Source organism: Hesperophylax consimilis, chromosome 3 (genome assembly GCF_061612785.1).
Source record: "Hesperophylax consimilis isolate HC1 chromosome 3, BYU_Hcon_1.0, whole genome shotgun sequence".
Lineage (NCBI taxonomy): Eukaryota > Metazoa > Arthropoda > Insecta > Trichoptera > Limnephilidae > Hesperophylax > Hesperophylax consimilis.
In genome coordinates this window covers 31,487,237-31,510,368 of record NC_142838.1, presented here as the reverse complement: position 1 = coordinate 31,510,368, position 23,132 = coordinate 31,487,237, and the positions used below count along the sequence as shown (strand labels likewise).

Here is a 23,132-nt window from a genome sequence, read left to right as displayed (position 1 = left end):
AAGGCGATGCCATACGTAGTAATGCAAAATCATGTGTTTTTGGTTTGAAATTTTGGTCGCCTAGAAATGTTTCAGATGCTTTAATTAAATACTGCGAGCAGAATACATCTTGGCCTTTGAAATAATCGAGTATTTTTTAAGTCTTTTTATAAGCCCAGAAAAAAATAATGTTCAGGCCTATGAAAACTGCTTTAAAGTTCAAAATCTCCTACTTGCGAACCCATTTTCGGTTATGATTTTATTGTATAATGTGGCAAATTAAGTTATTTATAAAATGATCGAAAAAAAAAAATATTTATGCCTGAACATCCACAAAATAAGAAAAATGCACTTTTTGGCCATGTTTTTTTCTTGCATAAATCAAAACAGGCGGATGGTGTCAAGCGGGAATTTAAACCTTATCGCCATCTACGTAAAGGTTGTTATTGAAAGCGGCTCAATTTAAAATATTACACGACGTAGTGCATCGCCGTAAACTGTCCAATATATCTAACATACTATCTTGTACGTTTTCTAAAATACTTATATATTTTTCTCTATGGTTATTATTAAAAATTATATTTAAATCTTTAAACGCGTGATGTTGCGACGCTAGATACCCCTGTATGTGGCAATTTATCATTAATACGTGTTCGCAAGAACACTGTTGTGACATCCGTGTACAGGGCACAGCCACTCACACACAACCCAACTGCTGTGCGCGCACAACGGGTCAACGCACAATACATTGTTTTTCACATATTTATTTATAGGATTCATAGTATATAAGTGTATACTAAGTATATATAGTATGTACTATGCATTGCTTGTGTTGGAAAGGAAGTAAGTCCATTACCCGCTGTGAGTATCGAACCCGGCTTTTACAACTGCCAATCGAGTGTCCTAACCACCACAAGGCTATTGATCACCTTAATATTTATTCATAAATGCAAATTTAGTAGTTTTAATTTTAACATGATAATTAATTAGATACATAGTTAGCTAGCTTGTGGATGATTACAATAGCTTATTACAGTATTCTTTAAAGAATTTATAGTAGTATTTAGTTTATTTGAAATCAAGTACAAAAATGGTTCTACTTGAATTAAAATGGCATGCTTATTATCTGATAACCAATGATGACCCCAAAATTATTCACTGACCTGATTATTTCTTCTAACCTTTGCATAATCATCATTGCTGTTGTTTGTCGAACAGCATTTTTTTATAAACATTCAATAAATAAATATTCAATTGATTTGGAATTCTTACTTGAAATTAGTGATACCGCCGGGTACTCGGGTACCCGGTTCCGACCCGGTTCCCACAGGACCCGGTTCACCGAAGGAGACCCGGTTCTGACAACAAGAACCGGCTCTAATTTCAAGACGTGTAATTTTTTTGAATTGTTTACCTGATGAATGCTGTTCTATTTATTTACGACCTCTTGATATTTATTTTAACTGTAGATACAATAAAACAATGGTAAAACGAGCTGTCTTGTATTTATCGTCGAAACAGTCATAAGGAGGTGTGGGTGTGTCTCGGTTCGAAAGCTGATTGGTTTCACCCGTTGGTTCCATCCTCCAATACATGGCGTCAAAATTCAAATACACACTACAGAAATCGGCGGGGTTTTTGAATGTTTAAAAACCCGGGTACCCGCCCGGTTCCTCAAACGGGTACCTGGTTCCCGAAAATGAGACCCGGCGGCATCACTACTTGAAATTCTAATAAAAGTCTTAGAAATAATTTTAGATTACTAGTAGCCACAACGTTTGGGTGAGATTTACATAAATAAAATTTCTATTCATTCTAAAGCACCCATCAACTGATTTTTACTTCATTGTAAAAATAATCCCACTATTATTACTCCATTGGAAATTATTAAGCGGGGACAGGATTCAGTAGTTTCCGGTAGTTCCTGATTGGAACTAAAAAGTGGAACCATTTTTTTGCTTTGTGCTCATCTAAATAAAAATTGTGGAAACTTGTAGTACAAGCGGGAAACTCGTGAATCTGCATTACATTTGGAGTGGTTTTTGTGGTATACATAACTTGTTGTTGATCGTTTTCAAGTCTATTTCAAAGTTGGAATTTTTTAGGTCAAATATGATAATAATCGTTCACTCAAGGGTAAATATCAGTTGTTTAATGTCTTTTAAAATGCGTCGACACATAGTTTTATAACCCTTTAGTAGCCGAAAAAAATGGAAAAAAGCAAAAATAAACTCAAAATGCTCCGATTGAAAAAAAAAAGTTTTGTAGATTCACCAAAATCCCACTTGTATAACGAGTTTCCGCACATCGTGTATAATATGAAAATGAGTTCATTTTTCGAAAAGGTAATCAAAATACTTTTTTGTTCAAAATACTATATTATAGGTACTTAGGTACTTTATCACTTATCTGAATTCACCAAAAAAGCACTTCTCATTTTGAAAATTAAACTTTTCTTCAAAGCAAAAGTTGATTTCATTAAACCGTTACAGTTACAGACATAGTCACAACCAAAATTAGTAGGTACTTTAAATTCTTACAATGTCATTTAGGTTCTAACGCAGCCTGTGACGAACCATTGTGTTGCCGTGTGACCAACGGCCCGGCTAAAACACCTGGAGGAGGGGCGGGCAGGTGGGGAGACTACCGCAAGTGCGATACTCCCAAGAGAACAGTCGATCACATGCTGAAGCACATTGCTGACACACACACAGTAAGAGTATTAACCATTTATGCAATTTCTATGTTAGTTCTGGGTGAATTTAAGAAAGTGATTTTTTTTGTTTAACTTTTATTAATTGTTATTGAGCGCTTTTAGGACATTGACTACATCTTATGGACTGGAGATTTGCCACCTCATGATGTCTGGAACCAGACTAAAGAAGAGAATCTGAAAATCCTGCAGGATACAGTAAAACAGATGTCTGATATGTTCCCCGGTGTTCCCATATTCCCCGCTCTCGGAAACCATGAGTCTGCTCCAGTCAATAGGTAACTTAGCGCGAATTATTTCCCTAAAATGAATATAACCAAATTTAAAAGCTAAGCTACATATACATATACATATGAACCCACAAAAATTTACCTGACAAACCTCGCAATGGAATATACATACATCAATGTTTCTTCATTCCATTACAGTTTCCCACCACCATACGTCTCCTCAGAGGAGTCCAGCATCTCATGGCTGTATGACGAGCTGGACCGCCATTGGAGGCATTGGCTTCCAGCGGGAGTCTCTCACACTGTTCGGAGGGGCGCCTTCTACTCCGTTCTGGTCAGACCAGGCTTCCGCCTCATTTCCCTCAACATGAACTTCTGCAATAACAAGAATTGGTAGTTCATTTGTGCACTTATCCTTATGTTTGAAATAGTCAAAATGAATTGGTGATTCTCAAAGAGACCAACTACAAATTCTTAAAACATAAAAGCTTCCATCCTCAAGACCAAGCCTTTTGATGCTTCAAATCACATCAGATCTTTTAGTGTGTTTTCGGTAATGAATCCAAATCTTGGAAGTGGAAATTAACCCGCTTCCCAACATCCTATCGAGCTGAAACTTGGCAGATAGACTCGTTGTCGATGAATTCTATCAACTTTTGGTGGCAATTGCGTACACCCGCGTACATTTACGCATTTCTCTGAAATCGGCTGATATATATATATATATATTTTTTTTATAGTGAATACCTCACAAGAGTCCCAACTGCTCCCGTCTGGAGCCAGTGAGACTATGGCTTCCCCAATTGGGGGATGTTGTGAGGCTGAAGGTAAGTGGGGAAGGGAAAGAGGAAGGTGGGGAAGTACCTGGCTATTCAGATCTAGTCACTAAACACGGCTAAAGCCATTTGGAGCAACGTTTCAATTCTGAATGGTGGTCTTACACCAGGGCGATACTGGTAGTATCTTCCACTCTGGAACGTGCCGCAAATATACTATATATTATTTTAATTAATTAATTGTGAAATAACACAAATTAATCAAATAAAATTTATTTGCGCACGCCGGGTTCGAACCCGCGACCTTCGGAATGGCAGTCCAATGCGTTACCACTGGACTATGCCGGCCGTCAAATATAATATAAATGTCGGTCATAACCGATCGGTATTTCGCGAGGTTGGTAAAGTTGTCGACTCTAGTTCCGGTGTAGGAAGGTTCAATTATCAGTCAGTCAATTTTTTGTTTTTGTTTTTTAAGTTTTAAAATAGATGTAAACAAAGTTTTTTATGAGTTGATTTTTTTCTAGTGTTAATATTAATTTTCATTTAAATTACCAAAAAAATTTCTTACCATTGAATAAAGAATAACACAAGAAGTGCCTTGTGGGCATGTTTCGTGATCCAAATATTTGCCTAATCGAGACTTAAATTTTCAATACAAAATTGTGTTAGTTAGTGTAAGTGAGAAGGAGCGCTGGGCTATTGGGTCAAATAAAACATTTGTTTCAATTCAAATTATGTATGGAAGGCACTTCTAGTGTTTTTCTGTGTTTACCCACAATTTCATAGAATGTAATGGATAATAATAATACACTTTCTTTTTCAGGTGGCTTTTGCTGAACAGCACTGACCCCGGAACTGAACTTCAATGGCTCATATACGAACTTCAGTCTGCAGAATTTAACGCAGAAAAGGTTCACATTATAGGCCACATTCCTCCCGGACATTCTGACTGCCTGAAGGTTTGGAGCAGAAACTACTATGCAATCATAAACAGATATGAAGCAACCATAACAGCGCAATTCTTTGGACATACACATTATGATGAATTTGAAGTGTTTTATGACCCGAAAGACCTAGGTAAGAAATTGAATTATGTACCGATGTTTAACTAGGTATCTGTTACATATAATTATTTAACTTGAAGCTTAAGAGAGATGGCTATGTACTTTGAATTTAAATATAGCTCTAACTAATTGACTGAATTTGTTTATTTCTAGGAAGAGCAACAAGTATAGCATACGTTGGTCCTTCGGTCACACCTTATTACGATTTAAATCCCGGTTACAGAATATACTACGTAGATGGTGACCACGATGAGACAACAAGAGTAAGTAACATTTCGTCACGATTATTCCGATTATTATTTTTTTTCAGTAAACCTTGGTTTGTTATTTAGTTGGGGGAGCAATTTGAAGATTCAACAAGTCATCACCAAACGAAACTAATTTACACATTTTTAAATACAAAATTTATCTCAGATAATGTACTTCTTCATTATTTAAATTCACTCCAAAAGCTGAAATAATTGTTAATTAGTTTACCGAGATTTGATTTTTAAATTTTGACACTAACAATAAAAGCAAAGACTACTTACAATAGTGGATATTGGACAAAAATAAAATAATGGACACTGAACAAAAAAAAATAAAAATAATAATGCATATTTGAGATGCATAATTACTACATTTTTTATCATTGTAAATAACACAAATTGTGATAGGATCTCAACTAATATGTGTAGGTAAATTCATGTTTGTTGAGCCATCTTTTAAATTTTTTTCAATTTCATCAAAAAGTAGATACCTACTGAATAAACCAATAATCAGACAAGATGCCAACACATTTAGCTGGCCCATATAAATGCGGTGATTGTGCCTATTGCAAAATTATAATAATACTGTTTTTCCTTCCAGCTTGTGGTAGACCACGAATCGTGGATAATGAACCTGAAGGAGGCCAACTTGTACGACTACCCTATCTGGTACAAGCTGTACTCGGCGCGGGCGGCTTACCAGATGCCCTCGCTCCGGCCCCAGGACTGGGACCAGTTCATCACGGAGATCACTGAGAAGGAAGATCTCTTTGACCTTTATTACAAGTATGCTTTCATTTATATGTTGTGATGGGTTATACATACTTGAAATTTCCCAAAATACGTCAGTAATTATTATATATTTATTTGTTTACTTGTGGAAAATCACGCATAACAAAAATAACTTGACTTGTTATATTACATTGAATTATAATGAATGTTCAGGCACTACTGGAAGAACAGCCACATGCGCCCGCCATGTGACTTAGACTGTCGCAAGCGCATCCTATGCGATGCGCGCTCAGGCCGCTCCCACGACCGGCGCGCGCTGTGCGGCACGCTGGAGGCGCGCATCGAGTCCACCGAGCGCCAGTCCTGGGGCGCCTGGCTCTACAACGGCTTCACAGTATCGTACGGCATCTCTAATTTCCTAAACGGCTTCTTGTGGAATTCCTAACCTTTATAATACTCACCCAAAACCATCAGCAGCGTACTTATCATGCTATTAATATTACCGGTTTCTTGTGGGATTCCTAACTGTACAACGCACTACTTTTCTACTGTAGGTTCTTGATGAGTAGCCAATGTTTTAATATATCGTTATTAAGATATTTATGTAAACCTCGTATCTCAAAATTCTACGTTATGTAAACTCGTCTCTAAGCCACAAGCTGCTTAACTAATATAATATTTAACCAATATCCAAAACGTGCAAAATGCTTCACTTGGTTTTAAAAGCACTTCTACGACAACTTTGGTAACGATATTTGAAAAAAAATTAAGTAAAACTGCTGCAGTTATGGAAATGTTGCTGGAGGGACGAGTGCACTCTTTCAGAGCACTTCTCTGCCACTGCATGGGAAACTTATGGCATAGACTATGCCAATCCAAGAATACTATCATCACTGCCATGGCTGTCTGGGTAGAACCCCCCCTGATGGCCCTCTAGATATGGGAAACGGTCAAATATCCCCCATAAACAACTTTTGCTTTATTTCTAATTTAAAAAAAATCACTTCTTTTCTGTGTTTATTTTATGTAGTGTTATTTTGTTTTTCTGTTAATTATAGGATGTGTTGCATTGCACTGCCCCTGAATATCTTCTGGAATAAATTATTTTACTATACTTATTACTGACAATTTTAACATTTTAATTTACTAGGTTTACATAATAAATATCTTGGCAGCGATTTCCAAACTGCATTTATTTTCAATTCTCCGACACATTCTCTCCTGCTGAATTTACTTATTTGTAAACTATGTATTTGATAAGCATTTTCATTTCCTTGATCAGATCTTTAGAATTTCATACTTTTATAAAAACCAATTATGTGCATTCTCAACAGTATTAAACATTTTAAGAAATGTATTAAACTTCTTATTAGATTAGTTATAGAGTACAAAATTGTCCACGAAATTCTTGCTCTTATTGCCTTTCTTTTATAATAATACAACATTTATCTGTCATAGATTTTAGGCATCCTTTAATAATGTTGTGAAATCAGTTTGCATGCTTAGAAAACCATTTTGAAATGTTGAAATATTTCTTGTAATGCATGCCAATAATAATTATTATGAAACACATTTCAAACTACCTCTATCATACTGCTAATTTAAAGTTCTAGTTTGTTGGAACATTATACAAATTAATTAAATTAATGATTTAGTTTTTGTGGTTTGGTTTTTTTTTGAGCATGCGGCAATACTTCTTTAATGGTGGTGGAATTTTCTTATAAATAATACTAATTTTTCTTTGGACAGAATGGTATAGGCCCCAGTGCAGACAATATATGGACCACGTATAATTCAACAGACTCGAGCTTCAATGTCTAATGAGTGATAAACGGCCTTCTATCAAAAGTAATGAGACTGTTTCGAGAGCCATTGTTAGTGTTTCTTAATATGATCAGTGCAGCACACAAACATACATACATACATACTCGATGAATATATCTTGTTACCTGCTATAAATTATATGTTGACCATGAATAGCAATTAGATCTATAATTATTTTAATTCTTACAACCAAATTCACAATTTTTAGAATTTATTTTTATTTTTTAGTAAGTAATTGCAGAATGGACAGATAAGAAATGACAAAGGTACTGTAATAAAAAATTGTTCCATTTAATGTTTGTACAAAATTTCACATATAATGCACCAAATATTGTGATATAATGTTAGTCTTTCATTTTTAAAACTGTTAAAACAATAAAACCTACTAATTCTATGTTATTATCTATAAATAAATTTTACAAATAATGAGCTTAGCAATGAAATTAAACAATTTATTGTAATACATACAAACAGATCTCAGCGAAGCTAGTTGACATTATTTTATAATGCAAAAAAATGGATTTAAATGCAGTACCTACATATTGTTTTTATGTTGTTAAAATTATAGTCGTCCTTCGCTTTTTTCTCTTTTTAATAATTATATTCGTACTTAGTATGTAGTTTAGTTTTAAATTTGTAAATAGTAATACTACCATGTTTTATATGTCAATTGTACACCTCATGCAACATCAACAATAAAAAGTGAAATAAACCATTGCTTACTTAATAATTAAAACATGATTTTTGTAAATCTATTAATACTTTTCTGAGGATTGGTGGTTGAAACTACATTAATAAAATAATGATTGGTAATCTGATTTACCCGCTGTATAAAATTCCTACCGCTGTACATGACTATCATAACTTGCTGAATGGAGAGCACATTGGTGGGGGGTGTCCACTTCAAAGTGGTGAGTGATTTTTTTATAATTAATATGTAGATGTAAATCCGATTTCCAGATTCTTGTTAAAATAATACATACAAAGCAGAAAAATCAGATTGTCTGGGCAAAAACTCTGAATGGTGAGATCTGGTACCATGACATTGACACATCTTTTGGTGTCTGGAATATTTTTATTCACCGCATCGTAACATCATTTCAATGATGAGCTGTGCAGATTTAAAATGTCCACTTAACTGTCAAAAAACTAAGATAAGATGCCACATTGTTTTGTTTTATATTTTTCAATAATTCAATAAGAAAAAAATAGTGGTAGTCAAGCGAAGTCGGGTATGTAATAAGAACTAAAAAGTAATATTAGTTAGAATCAGTTTTTTTAATCTATATTTTAAACTAGCTGTACTCCGCCACGCGTTGCTATGGCTCAGTCTGTCTGTACAGATAGAGAAACAATAGCGCGTGTTGCTTTTACATCTGAGAGATGGCGCTGTTTATAAAAAAAAATCATAATTTAACCTGTCACCTATTTGAATTAAACGTTTTGTCAAAATTTCAAAGCAATCGGCGAAGAACTTCTGAGATTTAAGATATAAAAAAAAATAACATTTTTATTTATATAGAATAGATAAAGTTTCTTACTAACCCTAGTATGATCTTGCCTCTGAGAGCTCCGCTGTTAACTTCGTTTTCTGCTACGTGAATCATTTACAGAGAGTATAATGGAGTTATCACCTTTCACATACACCTTTACATTCCAAACAAGATATTACTGCCTAATACATAATATGTGTTGTACGTTTCCAGAATGTCAATGCTGATGCACATCCCCCACGTTGCGTACCAGATCCCCAAGTTCGTGATGGGTCTCGGCTGAGTTCAGCGAGGTGGCTCAGGGTCGCCCGCTGCGCCCCAACTAGGAACGAAGCGACTTCTTGTGATAAATGTATTTGGAATGAGACTTTTGATGGCATTATGTTAGGAAATTATTTATTTGTCCGGGACTTTGTTCGCAACACCACTGCGAACCATCATCTCTTGTAATTCTTAAATATGGACAAACTTCAAATAAATGGACTAACTCAACAATTATAGTAATCTTAAATCAATCTCATTAAATTTATTTTAACAAAATAATATTTTATTAATAAATCATAGTAATAATTGTGGATACTAGTTGCTTATATTTCAAATTTTTTTTAAATGGAAACTGAATTCATTGATGTTGTTATGCTTTGTCTTTTAGGCATATCATTATACTGCAGACTTATCCACATAACACATTATTCAATGTGATCATACTTTCTAGAGTTTAAAACCGAATTTGTGCCTTTTTATAATAATAATAATTTTATTCCAGGATGTGTGGAGGTTAGTGCAATCCCACACGTCCCATATACATATTTTTGTACAATAGATATGTGAAAATGCAAAAATAGATAAAGAAAAATAAAATTCCTTCCATAATAATAAAATAGTAGACAGTTAGTATGTATTTAAAAGAGGCACCATTGATGTATTAATTTCTATTGATACAAACCTTTTTGACTTATTCAATTATAACCAAATTGGAAATGCCAGAAAAGGTTTGCGATTCCTTTTGTTCCATTCCAATTACCTACTATTTTAGAATATATATTCTCGCTGTCATTATTGGGATCATTTTGCTCTACAGCAAAACTTGTTGCCACACTGACAACCTATTACATATGTGTTTTTTTAATGATGTAAATAAGCAAGTACTGTAGAATAGTTAAAATACCTCCCAACTTCCGACATTTCCCATACATTCTTTAAGCAGCTTGGATTCATATATTTCAATGAATTTTATGTGAAATATTTTGTTTGTTAATTTTACGTTAACAAGTTATAGAAATTAGAGGTGAGTCGTATTAGCTCGTCTTGATACTTGGAACAACTGGTACAAGTGAGAATAAATGCTTATTCCAAATACCTGTTCCCTAGTATTTTGCACTTGTACCTACTAACAAGTCGTTGCTCTAGTTCGTTTTTGTCCAACACACCATTTTTGATGAAATGAGTTAAGTTTGCAGTTGTTCTCAGAAAGCATTTATTCATATGATAAAAGTGAAAAAAAATATTTTTAATGAGTTTTCAAGATGCAGTTTGTCTAAGGACGGGTTGTTTCGGAGAATTTGAACAATTCATCAAATTTCAACGTTCATTTCCGGGTTCTGTGAAAGACTTATTCAAGTTCTGTTTTTATATCATTGTAGGCTAGTTACTTGACAAAACTTAAATAAAAACAGAACTTGAAAAAATCTTTCACAGAACTTGAAAATGAACGTTGAAATTTGATGAATTTTTCAGATTCTCCGAAACAACCCGTCCTTAGTCCACCAAAATTGAACAAAATTCCGAGGGTGTTTATGCAACACTTTGTCCTACATCGAAATTAAAAACGTGTTTTCTGCGTAATTTTAGACATTTGGAACGAATTTTACTTAAAAATAATAATTTCTATCACTTTAAATCATTTTAATTAGCTTAGAATTGAGCTAATTTCATTTCAAATGCGTTTTCCTTTTTTGTCTTTTGGATAAAAATGAACTAGAGCAACGAAGTGATGGTATGCCAAAAAGTTTTTTTGTGTGGGGTATCTCACTCACTGGGTTGCTGGAAAATTTCTGGCTACGACGATTCCCCAATTTTCTACATAAAATTGATTCCCTACAATAATTTTTCAAATCCGTGGGGGGAGGGGGTGGCTAGAGAGTATCAGGAAAAACTTATTCCCCACAATAATTTAAAATCCATGGGTAGGAGAATTTCAAAGAAAATAATTCCCCACATTTTTTTCATGTCCTCCAGTGCATTTGCTTTACGGGTGATCCATATTTGGATTAGAGAAACCTTCTTCTCATTGCACGTCTGGTGAGTATTGCGTTTACGAGACACAACACTCGCAAGACGCGCAATACTTAAAGACAAATACTAAGTACGAAATTATCTTGATATCTGTTCCAAACATTTGTTCTAGTATATATGCTTCACCTCTAATAGAAATCAATAATTTAAAAAATAAATATCAGGCAACCTACGCACGACTTTCCGATTGTTTGCTCATACACAAAAAGTATTAAAGCTGCTATTAGGTTTTGTATTAACAATTATAAGTCAACCACCGCCACTAAGTCCTATATAAATTCAATTATTTGCCGCCATTGTCTTGAAGGAATACAGCAAGCTTCACTGGCGCCCACAGTTGCCAGCCAATACAAGTAAATACTGCCATTATTTTACTAGAATTGGGCGTATTATTAATATTCTAGGGTTTGATATAAAGTAACTGCGTCCATGGTGATTTTAATGAAATGAGATTAAACAAACTCAGTGTCAATGTTGCTGAACATAAATTATTAATTTTGTTGGTTTTAAATCAACGTTTACTGAACCTGAGAATTATACAGATCCACCAATCAATTTAAATTTATGTACGTTAACAATACAATACAATAGAAATGGCAATGAACTACATTTCATTCATTGACCTCTCCGAGGACCTTAAATTATTCTCTTGTCTGATTCTTTGTCTTCAGCATAAATATTATCTATTACAACATGGATTGTAATTTCCAAAGCCATTAGGGTAAATTAAATGCTAATACTGGTACACGTAGGATGTCAACTACAAGGGTTAACAATTATTTTTTGTATTTCTTCAGCATTAATTAACCGTGTAACAATTTCTAAACATTTTGTTTTTGAAGAATTTTATTTTAAAATGTACACTTCGCTACCGGTTTTGACACTTCCATTTTAAAATTAACTTTAAATTATACAAGTACAAAAATAATTAGATATTGTTGGAGAATTGGAGGGAGGATTCAAAATAAGGAAACGTGGTTAGCAAAAGTGATTTACAGCATATAAATTCATTATTGATGTTATTTCTTTGTAAATTTCAGAAGTTCTAAGATGGACAATTTAAACTATATATTAATATTAATACATAATATATGTGTAATGTAGTTTTTCGTTACTGAAGCTATGGCCTATTTTCAAAAAAGATTGGCAAACTTCTCTTAACTCATATGGTCAAAAAAAGAGACATTACAATACATAATGTTTTTAATACATTTGTCTAATATAATAAGTGTGTTTTTATATATTTTTTCGTTATCAGTAATTTTAGTTAAAAAAAACTTAAAATTAGCCATTTTAATTTTGTTTTAATGTTTGCATTCAAAATTTTAGTATATTTTTTTTTTGTAATAATATGTAGCAAATATTTTGGTTTATATATTTTGTTTATTTGTAATAACAAAATATGAGAGTGTATTTCATCACCTTTCATCATCAGCAAAGCGGAAATACTCCAACCGTCTGACAGAATGTGGCTGAGGTCTGAGGAAGAAGCTTTCCAAGAGACTGACAAAATCTTCTTCAGTAGGAAAACCTTATAAATATGAGAGATAAATTGGGACATTTCTCAAGTTCAGTCTTCAATGGACCGTAAAAAACAAAATTTGTTCATGAAAACTACTCGAGTAAGAAATTCTTAACCCGTAGGAGCCGGCAAGATATTCGATAAACAAAAATACATTTTTGTTAAGGCCAACATGAAGACAATACCTTACTTGATAAAGTGACATTTTGATTTTTAAACCCAGTAGAAGAATATATAGAATATCCAAAGGCAAAATAAGGTCGACACTGCAATTGCAGTACTTCGTGACGTATGTGGGCATAACTCTTCAACACTACAATTGCAGTACTTCGTGACGTGTGTGGGCATAACTCTTCAACACTGCAATTGCAGGGCTCCGGCTCCTAAGGGTTAAGCAAGTTACACTGAATTCCGTAAACAGAGTTCATGTTACCTGTCGAAACCGATAGCGAATTATAAAAAATATGTAACCATTGTACATTATAAAAAAAATGAATGTTTTCCTAAAAAGGTTAAACTTTTCAGTTAAAATTAAATCAATCATGTTTTTCTTTTCAGAAAACTTAGGAATACTGCTCATGTTATGTATTACGAATTCATGAAATGATGATATTATTATTATGTACATTTATAATTATTATTGTCCTTCTCCTGTGTTCTACGCACATGTATATTAAGAGTTATGAGGGTTGTGTTAATAAAGACCACATAGTTTTAAGATTCATATACCTTATTTATTATTTTTATTTATAAAAATGTAAAAATAAAAACTTTTTACAATTAATTAGACTATGTATGTTGTTACAAAAATGATCTGTGTTTCAATAACTACATTCAGTCATTTATTTAAATGCAATAACTAGCCTACAATAAAATGCGATGTTTTACATCAAACTAACTAGAATAAACATACAGTTAATTACAAAAATTACAATTTATAATACAAGTTCACCTCGAAACTTCTAAGAATCCCAAAATGTGTCAGATCTCATATCACAATTTGCTGAGGTTTGAAGATATGTTTTATAAGAACAAATTGAACACTACCACCTCCATAAGGCACCATTATATTACTCACTAAAATTAATGTACCCACTAACTATCAATATTCAGTGGATTGTAAATGCTTAGCACGTCAGTTGGTGTTGGTCACTACCAACTCGGTGTGGAGTTCAGAACCACTGACTGCTTTTCTGTTCCAACTCAATTATATTTGTAGTTGTTAGATTCAAGTGATTTTGGCACATTTTTCTATCAAGTCACTGAAATGAGTATAGGTGATTTAAACATATTTTCATTTGAGATTTTTTTTAAAACTATCGATTAACGTGATGGTCACTATCGTGCAAGTCATGATGGTAAACAATTATCACAAAAGGCTAATCATTTGCTAAACTTAACGTTTCTACAATCACAACATTTCTATGGATATTTTTTATTGCTACACATTTTAGATTTACATATAAAATATCACACATTGTAATTGTTCGAGAGCTTTATTCATTTTAAAAAGGACTTAGAATCAAGCTGGTTTGCTCCACATAGTCATTTAAAAGAAAAGGAAAAATGCATGTTTTGGTAAAATAAAGATAATTAAATAAAATTACTCTAAATTCTTAGTACATTCGTACAGATGAGTAGAGAGCTTAACCAAGTCTGCTTGCCACTAACAACTTTCCAGAAAACCATTATGTAATTTAATCTGATACCAATAAGACAATTGCGTTTATTGGAAAATTTTGCAAAAAAGTGATGCCTCGTAAAGTACATAGATCGGATTCATTATTGGATACGTATGTTTCTCTACAGTATTCTTAAGAACAAAAAAGGGAAATATGTGACAAACACGCAACCATAACATTTGGATTTATAAAAAACCCTCAAATAATAATACATATTGAAATGTTGAGGCGATTTTGTTTGGAAAATATTTTTAAAAAATTCTTATCGAAACTATGAAATAAAAATAATATAACATTAAAAAGATTACATGGCGTGATATTATTGTTAGTGATTTTTAAACATTGATATTTCAATCATAGGAACTGAGATATTCGAACTGAGATATAATTTAAGTAGTCAGATATTAAAAACAGAATTGTATTGGATACATAAGACAATTATAAATTGATAAAATAATAAACACAGGGAACACATTATCCATTGAATAAAAAGTATAAATTAAAACAGGAAATACAATAATATACACAGCATATTCATTGATAAAACAATAATTATTACAAAAATTAATTAAAAATGTCAGATAGAATAAAATTGGTGCATGCATTATTAACAGTGCTCTACTAATTTGATAACCCTGTAATTGAAGGTGTGTAAAAACACATTTGAACATTAAGTATTATGTATTACTGTCAAAGAAGTAAGTCTAAGTACACTAATAGTTATTCAGTTGAGTATTGTCAGTTGAGGATACTAAAATACTAACTCTAGAAGGATGACAATACCTTTAGCAGGTTTATTAATTAAAGTAATGTTTCCAAATCTGTTCTTCTCATTACTCTCTTGGTATTCCAAACACACCACATTACCACATCTCATTTCCTGAGGCTGTAATAATCATCATTACCAATTTGTATTCCATCCGGAACACCTAGTTTCACTGGACATACATATTTAAAAACAATAATACAAACACATTCTCATTCCCTTACAAAAAAACGTGTGATGGGGATCGCTTCATTCCATTTACATAAGATAAAATTCCAAATACACTGATAGACTATCTAAAACTGGTTTCAAGGAATGTAAATAACTTTAAAATGTTTTATGTTTTAAACAAAACAAATTCACTGGTATGAATTTCATAAAAGGGCATTGCAGGTCTCATTTATATTAATTATTTTACATGCATTCTCATTCAAACAACTTCTTCATTCCCTATCGCTCTAATAACCATGGGCTAACTTATATCTAAAATATTATCACCAAGGTGTCAGTAAATTAGAAACATGTACACACATTATTTAAAATCAATTTGAACACCACATTAAATATGGTTGCTTGCACTGGGGCAGAAAAGGTGTTGGGGCATGTAGATATATCTTCATAGAGCATTACTGAATTTGAACATTAAACAGCTATGGCAGTTGCTTTGAGATCAAATCGCATCAGAGATTTTTGTACAATAACGGAAAACATACAGGAAAATGCATACAATTACATATTATTAAAGCCTTAAAAAGTAATCACTATGCAGACAGTAAATGCTTGGATGCACCTGACTTATGAATAACTCTGATGCGATGCTATTTGTGAATTAAGCTTATGAGTAATGCTACATATTTTGTTTTGCTTCAGGAAACAACAGAGTTGACAATTAACCGTTCCTAGAGTTCTTTACTTAATTAAGGCGTGCTAAAAATACACAACAATATACGTTATTACTTTCAGCAATAAATTCTGTGAAGTTACCTACAAGTGTGATATATTATATTTGCAATGATATGTCATGGAATGGTGGATCACAATCTGCGGAGGTTTCTCCGACTCTGTTTGGTGCCAATGTAGATCTTGGAGTGGGCCTGCTTGGAGGGGCTGGGGGCCTCGATGGGGCGCTGGCAGCAGGGGTGGTTGGGCAGGCGCTCCGTGAGGCAGCGGGCGCAGAAGCTGTTACCGCAGCCACGCCCCGGGCACACTGCCCATTGTCCCCGCACCCGCGCTGGCCGCTTGCAGCGAGGACAGCTGCGCAGCTGACTGTTGGAATCCTCGGAAGCGGCCTGAAATTAAAAACATACATTATTAATATACATAGTAATAATAGTAACATAATTGATTTGGTGCTTTCAACTAGTAAAAATAATGGCAGATTGTAGGAGTAGTAAGGTAGTAAAGTAGTAGGCGGATAATCAATTACCACAAGAGTACTGTATTTTGCATGATTACTCACTTACTTACTTACTCACTTACTTACTTACTTACTTACTTACTTACTGAGTCATATTTGTTCCATCCATAATGCGAGATTTATTCCTGGCTAAACTAAAAGAACACATTAAAACCAAAGGCCGAATTACTGCTTCATCCATAGGACTACCACATACTCAGTTGGGTCACAGTACACCCATCTATATATCCGACCACCTAACTTCAAGAAAAAAATTCCTCCTGGCTCAAACAAAACAACAGGCAAAAATAAAAAACTATAAATTCACATGGACAAAAAATGGTCAGGTGTATGTTCGTAAGTCTGAGGACTCTAAAATCCTTAGAATCTCGTATGAATCGGACATTAAAAAAATGTGACTGGAAGTCAACAAAAAAAATCCATTAACTAATCTGCTTATCTGTAATAATTCAATAATTTTTATTTATTTTCTTTTCTCAGTCAACTTTGCTCATATCACAAATCTATCTATAATTATTAATAATCTTACTAAACTTATCAACTTGCTTCAAATATTTATCGTAACTTGCTCCATAATTCCCCTTTATCTGATCATATTAAATCACTCAACTATTCTTTTCTATATATATTCTATGTTCTATTTTATATTCTATTCTACAATTATTCCAATTCATCCATTTATTTCCACTGTGCTAATTTATCGAATTATTATACCAAACTTAATTTACTTAAATATTTTTAATTTCTCAATGTCGTATGATACATGTGATACATTCAATTGTTTTAAATTATAAAATAATTTCAACTAAATTAACTCCTTATATTTCCATGATAATCCTAATCCTATCATATCATCAAATAAAATTATCTTACTTAAATCAATTACCTCACTTAACTTCTCTTAATAATGCTATTCTAAAATTGGATACAACTATTCTAATTAATTTCATAATTTCGAACCACTTGATTCCGTCTATCCTAGTGATTGTTTTTATTCTTGCACTTTTTTCACTTTTCCTAATAATTTTAATTTTGCTAATTCTCTTAAATGTGGTATATTTATTAATTTTTTTACATCCCTTGGTAATTATTATATTATTAATTTTAAAAACTCTACTTCTCCAAATAACTAAAGCCTTCTATAATTCTCTTAACTGTCGCATGAACTATAATTATAACAATTGTTTCAACCATTTCCTATGCATTATTATTTTAAATCGTGATATCTGTTTTAACTATTTTGATTATTGTGTCACTTATTTTTCTTATCTTTCGATGAATTTAAATTGTTTCATTTTTATTTTTATACACATCTGTTTTAATTATTTTGTTTATCTCAATGTCTCTTATTTTTCGATGAATTTAAATTATACCAATTTTATTTTTATATATACCTGTTTTAATTTTTTCAATTATCTCAATGTCTTTTATTTTTCGTTGAATTTAAATTGTTCCATTTCTATTTTTATAAATATCTGTTTTAATTTTTTCGATTATCTCAATGTCTCTTATTTGTCGATGAACTTAAATTATTCCATCTTAATTTGTATATACATCTCTTTTAACTATTTTGATTATCTCAATGTCTCATATTTTTTGATGAATTTAAATTATCCCATTTTTATTTTTAAAAATATCTGTTTTAACAATTTAGATTATCTATTTGTCTCTTATTTTACAATGAATTTAAATTTAATAACTTTTAATTTAATTTAATTTGTATAGTTTTATTACTTACTTATTATTTAATTGTATAATCTAATTGTATAATCTAATTAACTTATATTTTAATCTAAGTTGCATAACTTTATAACTTATAATTAACTTATTTTATAAATCCAATCTGTAAATATCACCCGCCATAACACAGGGACATCCCTAGCATGGCGGATGAATTATCAAAAATATGTATAAATGTTCAAAAAGTTCTTATAATAAATAAATAAATAAATAAATACTGTTTTGTTGTTGGAATGTATTACTGAACTGCAACTAGCAAAATTAATTAAAATAATAAGTTTGATTTCATACTGAATTACGACAAATAAAGATAAGACAAAAAAACAGAAAGCTGTATAACCTTGATAAACATGTTGAAGCGTCTCTTTCCCGGACTGACTGGAGGACTCCTGGCTTTGGCTGGAGTCTTAAGCGGCATAACATTAGAATGGTTCTGTATCTCCATCAGGTCTCTCCTCACAGTGTTCACCCCGTAGGGCAAGCTGTCCAGTCTCTTGGGACACAGAGCCGGCCTGGGGATCATCAGGTTCTCCTTCATTCTTTCTTTCTGCACTACGTTCTTCTTCCTGCGACGTTCCGCAGCTGGTTCTCCCTGACACACATTCCTCCAGCACTTGCTCACCTGGCACACACTGCTAAGATCATCGCAGGATAACTGGCTCAAGATTGACTTGATGGCGGGCCAGTGGGATTGTTTCTCTCCTAACATCTTAAGAAAGTCAATATTTTCCCTACCACAGAAGTTTTGCCTTTTCAACTGCAGGCTCTTCCTGCATTTGGATGCGCTGGCTTTAAGAGCACTTTTTCTGATCTTTTCGGGGGTTTTGATCTTTTTGGGTGGAGTAACAGGCTTCAATTGAGGATAGAGAATTTGATATTTTTCCGGTGTTCCGATCTTTTGTTGACTGAAGTCCAGTTTTTTAGAAGATCTACGATCAGGAAAGTGGTTCTCGAATTTGAATATAGGTGAGAAATTGTCCTCTATCTTTTCAGGAGTTCTGGTTAGACTATCTTGATAAGATTCATCGGGACTACGTCTTCGTATTTTTTTTCGATCACTATATCGATATTTAATCGGAGTTATCGGGCAAGACGCGCAGGGGGTACCTTCTTGTTTACCGGAGCTTCCACTACATTCTGGCTGAACGAAAAGGGAAATAGGTCTTAAACTATAATCACTAGGATCAGAGGCAGAACTCGTGATGACTGAATTTCTATAATTAGTTCTCTTGTCGTGTACTCGTAATGTTTCCTGATCATTCACGTCTAGGTTCTGCAGAACTGTGATGTAGGAGTGGCTATCACAGGGAGAGACCAAGTGATGGGTTGTGGCTTCGCCGGGCCATTCCACATCGTCTGACATTGCATTCTGTCTTTTCAAACATTTTCCATCTCTTTTAAGGAAGCTATCTGGCGATTCATGGTTGATCTCATGCAAAATGGGCAAAGTTCTACAATGAAACTCTTTGGCATCCGCAATGTTGGAATCGAGAGAGCAATGTTTGTCCAAGGTAGAGTCATCTGGGTAGGAGTCTCTCATTAGATATTTGGGCTTAGAGTGGTAAGGGCGAGACATTCTGCGAGGCGGATGGAGGGTCTCCTCCGGCGTGAACAGCGAGTGAAGGGAGTCATGCTGGGATCTGTACAAAGGCCTGCGCTGCGAAGAGTTCCCAGAGCTCTCTGACAAGAGTGATTCTGCCGAACTTGGGGTGACAGTGACATAGCCACTGTCGTCTGTTTGGATATCTTTACAGATGGAGACATGGTGGGAGTCCGAGGATATCATCATACTGCTTTCGGGAGAATTCATCATGTCCCTGGAAAATTATAAATGTGATTAAATAAACTGCCTGCATTCTAACAAGATTTTAGTAAACAAGGTGTCCCTAAGCATGTATATTGGAGAAGTAAAAGGTTTTACATTGACTTCACACCATGGGAAATCATTACTTGGGTGATGTTGACATATTCAATACCAACTTGGCAAGTTTTGTGGATCATTTAAAACATTTATTTCAACAATACTACTAAACACATCATGTAAACCTACAAATAGCTGTATTTTCTGTTTTTGTTTCTTGTGTTTGTATGACTTGTTGCATAGCTTTTATCAAATGTAATTTTATTATTATTTTTTATGTTTCAAAGTATCTGTCAAATTAAAATTATACTACCAACCATGTAAAAGCCCTCTGAGTGTTAAATAAATAAATAAAAAAAATAAAAAATAAATAAGACATAACAAAGGTGGTTGAGTCTGCTTGGGTGAAATTAATCAATTACCGAATGTGAATAAACTGGGTATGTTTTAACGTTGTGTGAGTGAACACTCCGAACAATTGTGCACTGGGCGCTAAGAGGAGTCACTCTTTTATCAACCCCTGTCTTGTGCATTTTACTGCCCACCAGGCCCTGCGCTTGAATAGCACTCTGTGACAGTGGGAAGTACGTCAGCTATAAGCAACAGCAACAACGGTACATTTGTCCTGGGTTTCTGTGTTTAAAGCTCACTTGAGGTGAGATAATACAAAACAGTGTTATAGAAATGCAATGTCTATTCAATTGCAATCAATGCTATTGCATTGGTTGACATTATTATGTTGCGTGTGTTTGTTGTATAAATGACAATAGTATTTTTTTTTATTAGCTTATATTTTAAAACTAGAACACCAATTTACGAAATGACAATGACTAAAGAAAATACCCTTCAATGCGAAATGCAATATTACTACAAAGTCAATGATAAATGGGTCCAACTGCCTCATTAACAATTTATTCACCTTAATAGTTACGTATAAAGGATCATTGATTTTATTTCAAGTAAATGTCGAGATTAATATTTCACTGGTGAATTAGTGCAAATGTCAAAATATGTACAATTTATAACACTTTTAGATAGTGTACTGCTTTAACAAAGTGGTCCATTTGGTTTGGGTCATTATCAGTTGAAGGAATATGTAAGTCTAGGTATAAATAATAAAAAAATCACAACAAAATAAACACACACCTCCGTTTGTTTCTTGTTATTTTGAAGCAGCTTTTTACTTTCACTTAGCCATGGAGAATTGTGGAGAACACAACACGATCACTAGAAGTTTGACAAAGATTGAAACTTTTTTGCTAAATTAATTCAATAGTCCAGCATTAGGAGCTAACCAACATATCCGTTCGAGTAAAACAAACACAATAACATAATTCGGTACAAACAAAAAGAAACTGCTCGACTTGAACCGTTATTTTCCGTCATTAACTCCCGTAGCATTCCCAGACTTTCAAAACAGTCAAAACACATTCCAAAGACAAATTTTAAAACAGGTAAAATAATGAAAGTATTTTAAAGAAATACGTAAAAAGACAATAGGGGATATTGTTAAATTCTCATTGACTTCAACCTTTTGCAGGTATAATTTTCGGATCGCTAATGTATTTGCTCATTATTTCTTCGAAGAACTTAATCCCGAAAAACCAAATTAAAGCCGTTTTGTAAATAAGACATTGTCACATTCGCTAGAATCTAGGAGCCAGGAACAATGTTCCGTTCATATAGCCAATCACAGCAGTTTAACTTAGGTTCCATTGAAAAATCTTATTTTTGATTGGATAAAAATCAAAATGGCACCGTATCAACGAACTTTACTAGCAGTAGTCGTCGAAGAGCGAAAAAACCATTGCGCGTATAAAGTTATCCATTCACGAGTAAATTCCGTATAAGAGAATATTTACAAAACGTCACGATTTAATAGCAATGCCATCAGAAATAAAACGCTGATCTATTAAAAATTTACATAAATAAATCAGATATGTATATAAGTAATGTGAATTTTAACCATGTTTACGTAATAGACATTTTAATGTTTGTTTTTTTTTCAAATATTGATCATAACCTGGTATACAAAACCTGATGCTTCATAAAAATAATATATGCAAAGAAAATATGCATGCTTCTATTCAATACCTTCTATAAAACATAAAATCTGAAGCAATGAAAACTCTCCAAAGGTGAATTCTGACAATCAAAACATTTGCACAACTTTTCTTTCAGAATTCTAGACCAACGCAACCATTTCAGCTCGTTTTCTAAGTAAGATATGGAAATTTCAAAATTAAATTTAACTGTTATCCCCAGTTGTTTCAAAAAATTTGAACAATTCATCAAATAATTGTATCATTATGGGCCAGTCACTTCGCAGAACTGAAATAACAACAGAACTTGAATATAACTTTCACAGAACTTGAAAATCAACTTTGAAATTTGATGAATTGTTCAAATACTGAGGAACAACTGACCCTTGATATTTATGATTTAACGCCGCAATATATATTATGTAGTTAGTGTTCCATACTTTTCAAAAGCTCTCAAATTAAATAAAGTGTTGAAACTGAAGGCGAATTCGCGAAACAGTAACTGTAAATTAATAGCGGCAATTCCACGTACACTTAAGAACGATGGTACCACACGCCACTCCAGGTCGCCACGCAGAAAAGTACAGTTCAAAAGTAAGGTAACGGCTTACAGTGGAGTCCATTGTGGGACTTTTCTTCGCGGCGGCTAGAAGTTGATTTGTGGCGGCGGCTCGGAGTGGCGCGCGGTACCGTCGCTCCCAAGTTTACGTGTTATTGGCGCTAAAGTTATCAAATTTTCCTATTG

The 23,132-nt window shown here is 33.4% G+C and overlaps 2 protein-coding genes across 4 annotated transcripts in view; one reads left to right on the top strand and one right to left on the bottom strand.

Moving 5' to 3' along the window:
• LOC149425273 (sphingomyelin phosphodiesterase) overlaps window positions 1-9,663 on the top strand; it is a 65,116-nt gene extending 55,453 nt beyond the window's left edge. Inside the window, exons 6-14 of one of the 3 annotated variants that reach the window (XR_016305333.1) lie at window positions 2,532-2,692; window positions 2,798-2,970; window positions 3,121-3,315; window positions 4,525-4,778; window positions 4,919-5,028; window positions 5,615-5,799; window positions 5,959-6,144; window positions 7,495-8,480; window positions 9,276-9,663. Coding sequence is in view for 2 of the 3 variants with exons in the window: in XM_089650283.1 (XP_089506409.1) it covers window positions 2,532-2,692; window positions 2,798-2,970; window positions 3,121-3,315; window positions 4,525-4,778; window positions 4,919-5,028; window positions 5,615-5,799; window positions 5,959-6,144; window positions 9,276-9,345 (1,334 nt within the window). In the remaining variant the exon portion in view is untranslated. Of the gene's footprint in view, window positions 1-2,531; window positions 2,693-2,797; window positions 2,971-3,120; window positions 3,316-4,524; window positions 4,779-4,918; window positions 5,029-5,614; window positions 5,800-5,958; window positions 6,145-7,494 lie in introns of all 3 variants that reach the window. The other 2 variants (XM_089650283.1, XM_089650278.1) reach the window with 2 other exon arrangements.
• A 2,293-nt stretch (window positions 9,664-11,956) lies between these two features.
• LOC149425272 (uncharacterized) lies at window positions 11,957-21,890 on the bottom strand. Its single transcript, XM_089650271.1, has 3 exons — window positions 21,492-21,890; window positions 18,825-20,301; window positions 11,957-16,616 (listed from the first exon to the last, which is right to left on the bottom strand). The coding sequence occupies exons 2-3, from the start codon at window positions 20,295-20,297 to the stop codon at window positions 16,362-16,364; spliced, it is 1,728 nt and encodes a 575-aa protein (XP_089506397.1). The 5' UTR covers window positions 20,298-20,301; window positions 21,492-21,890; the 3' UTR covers window positions 11,957-16,361.
• Window positions 21,891-23,132: the final 1,242 nt, after the last annotated feature.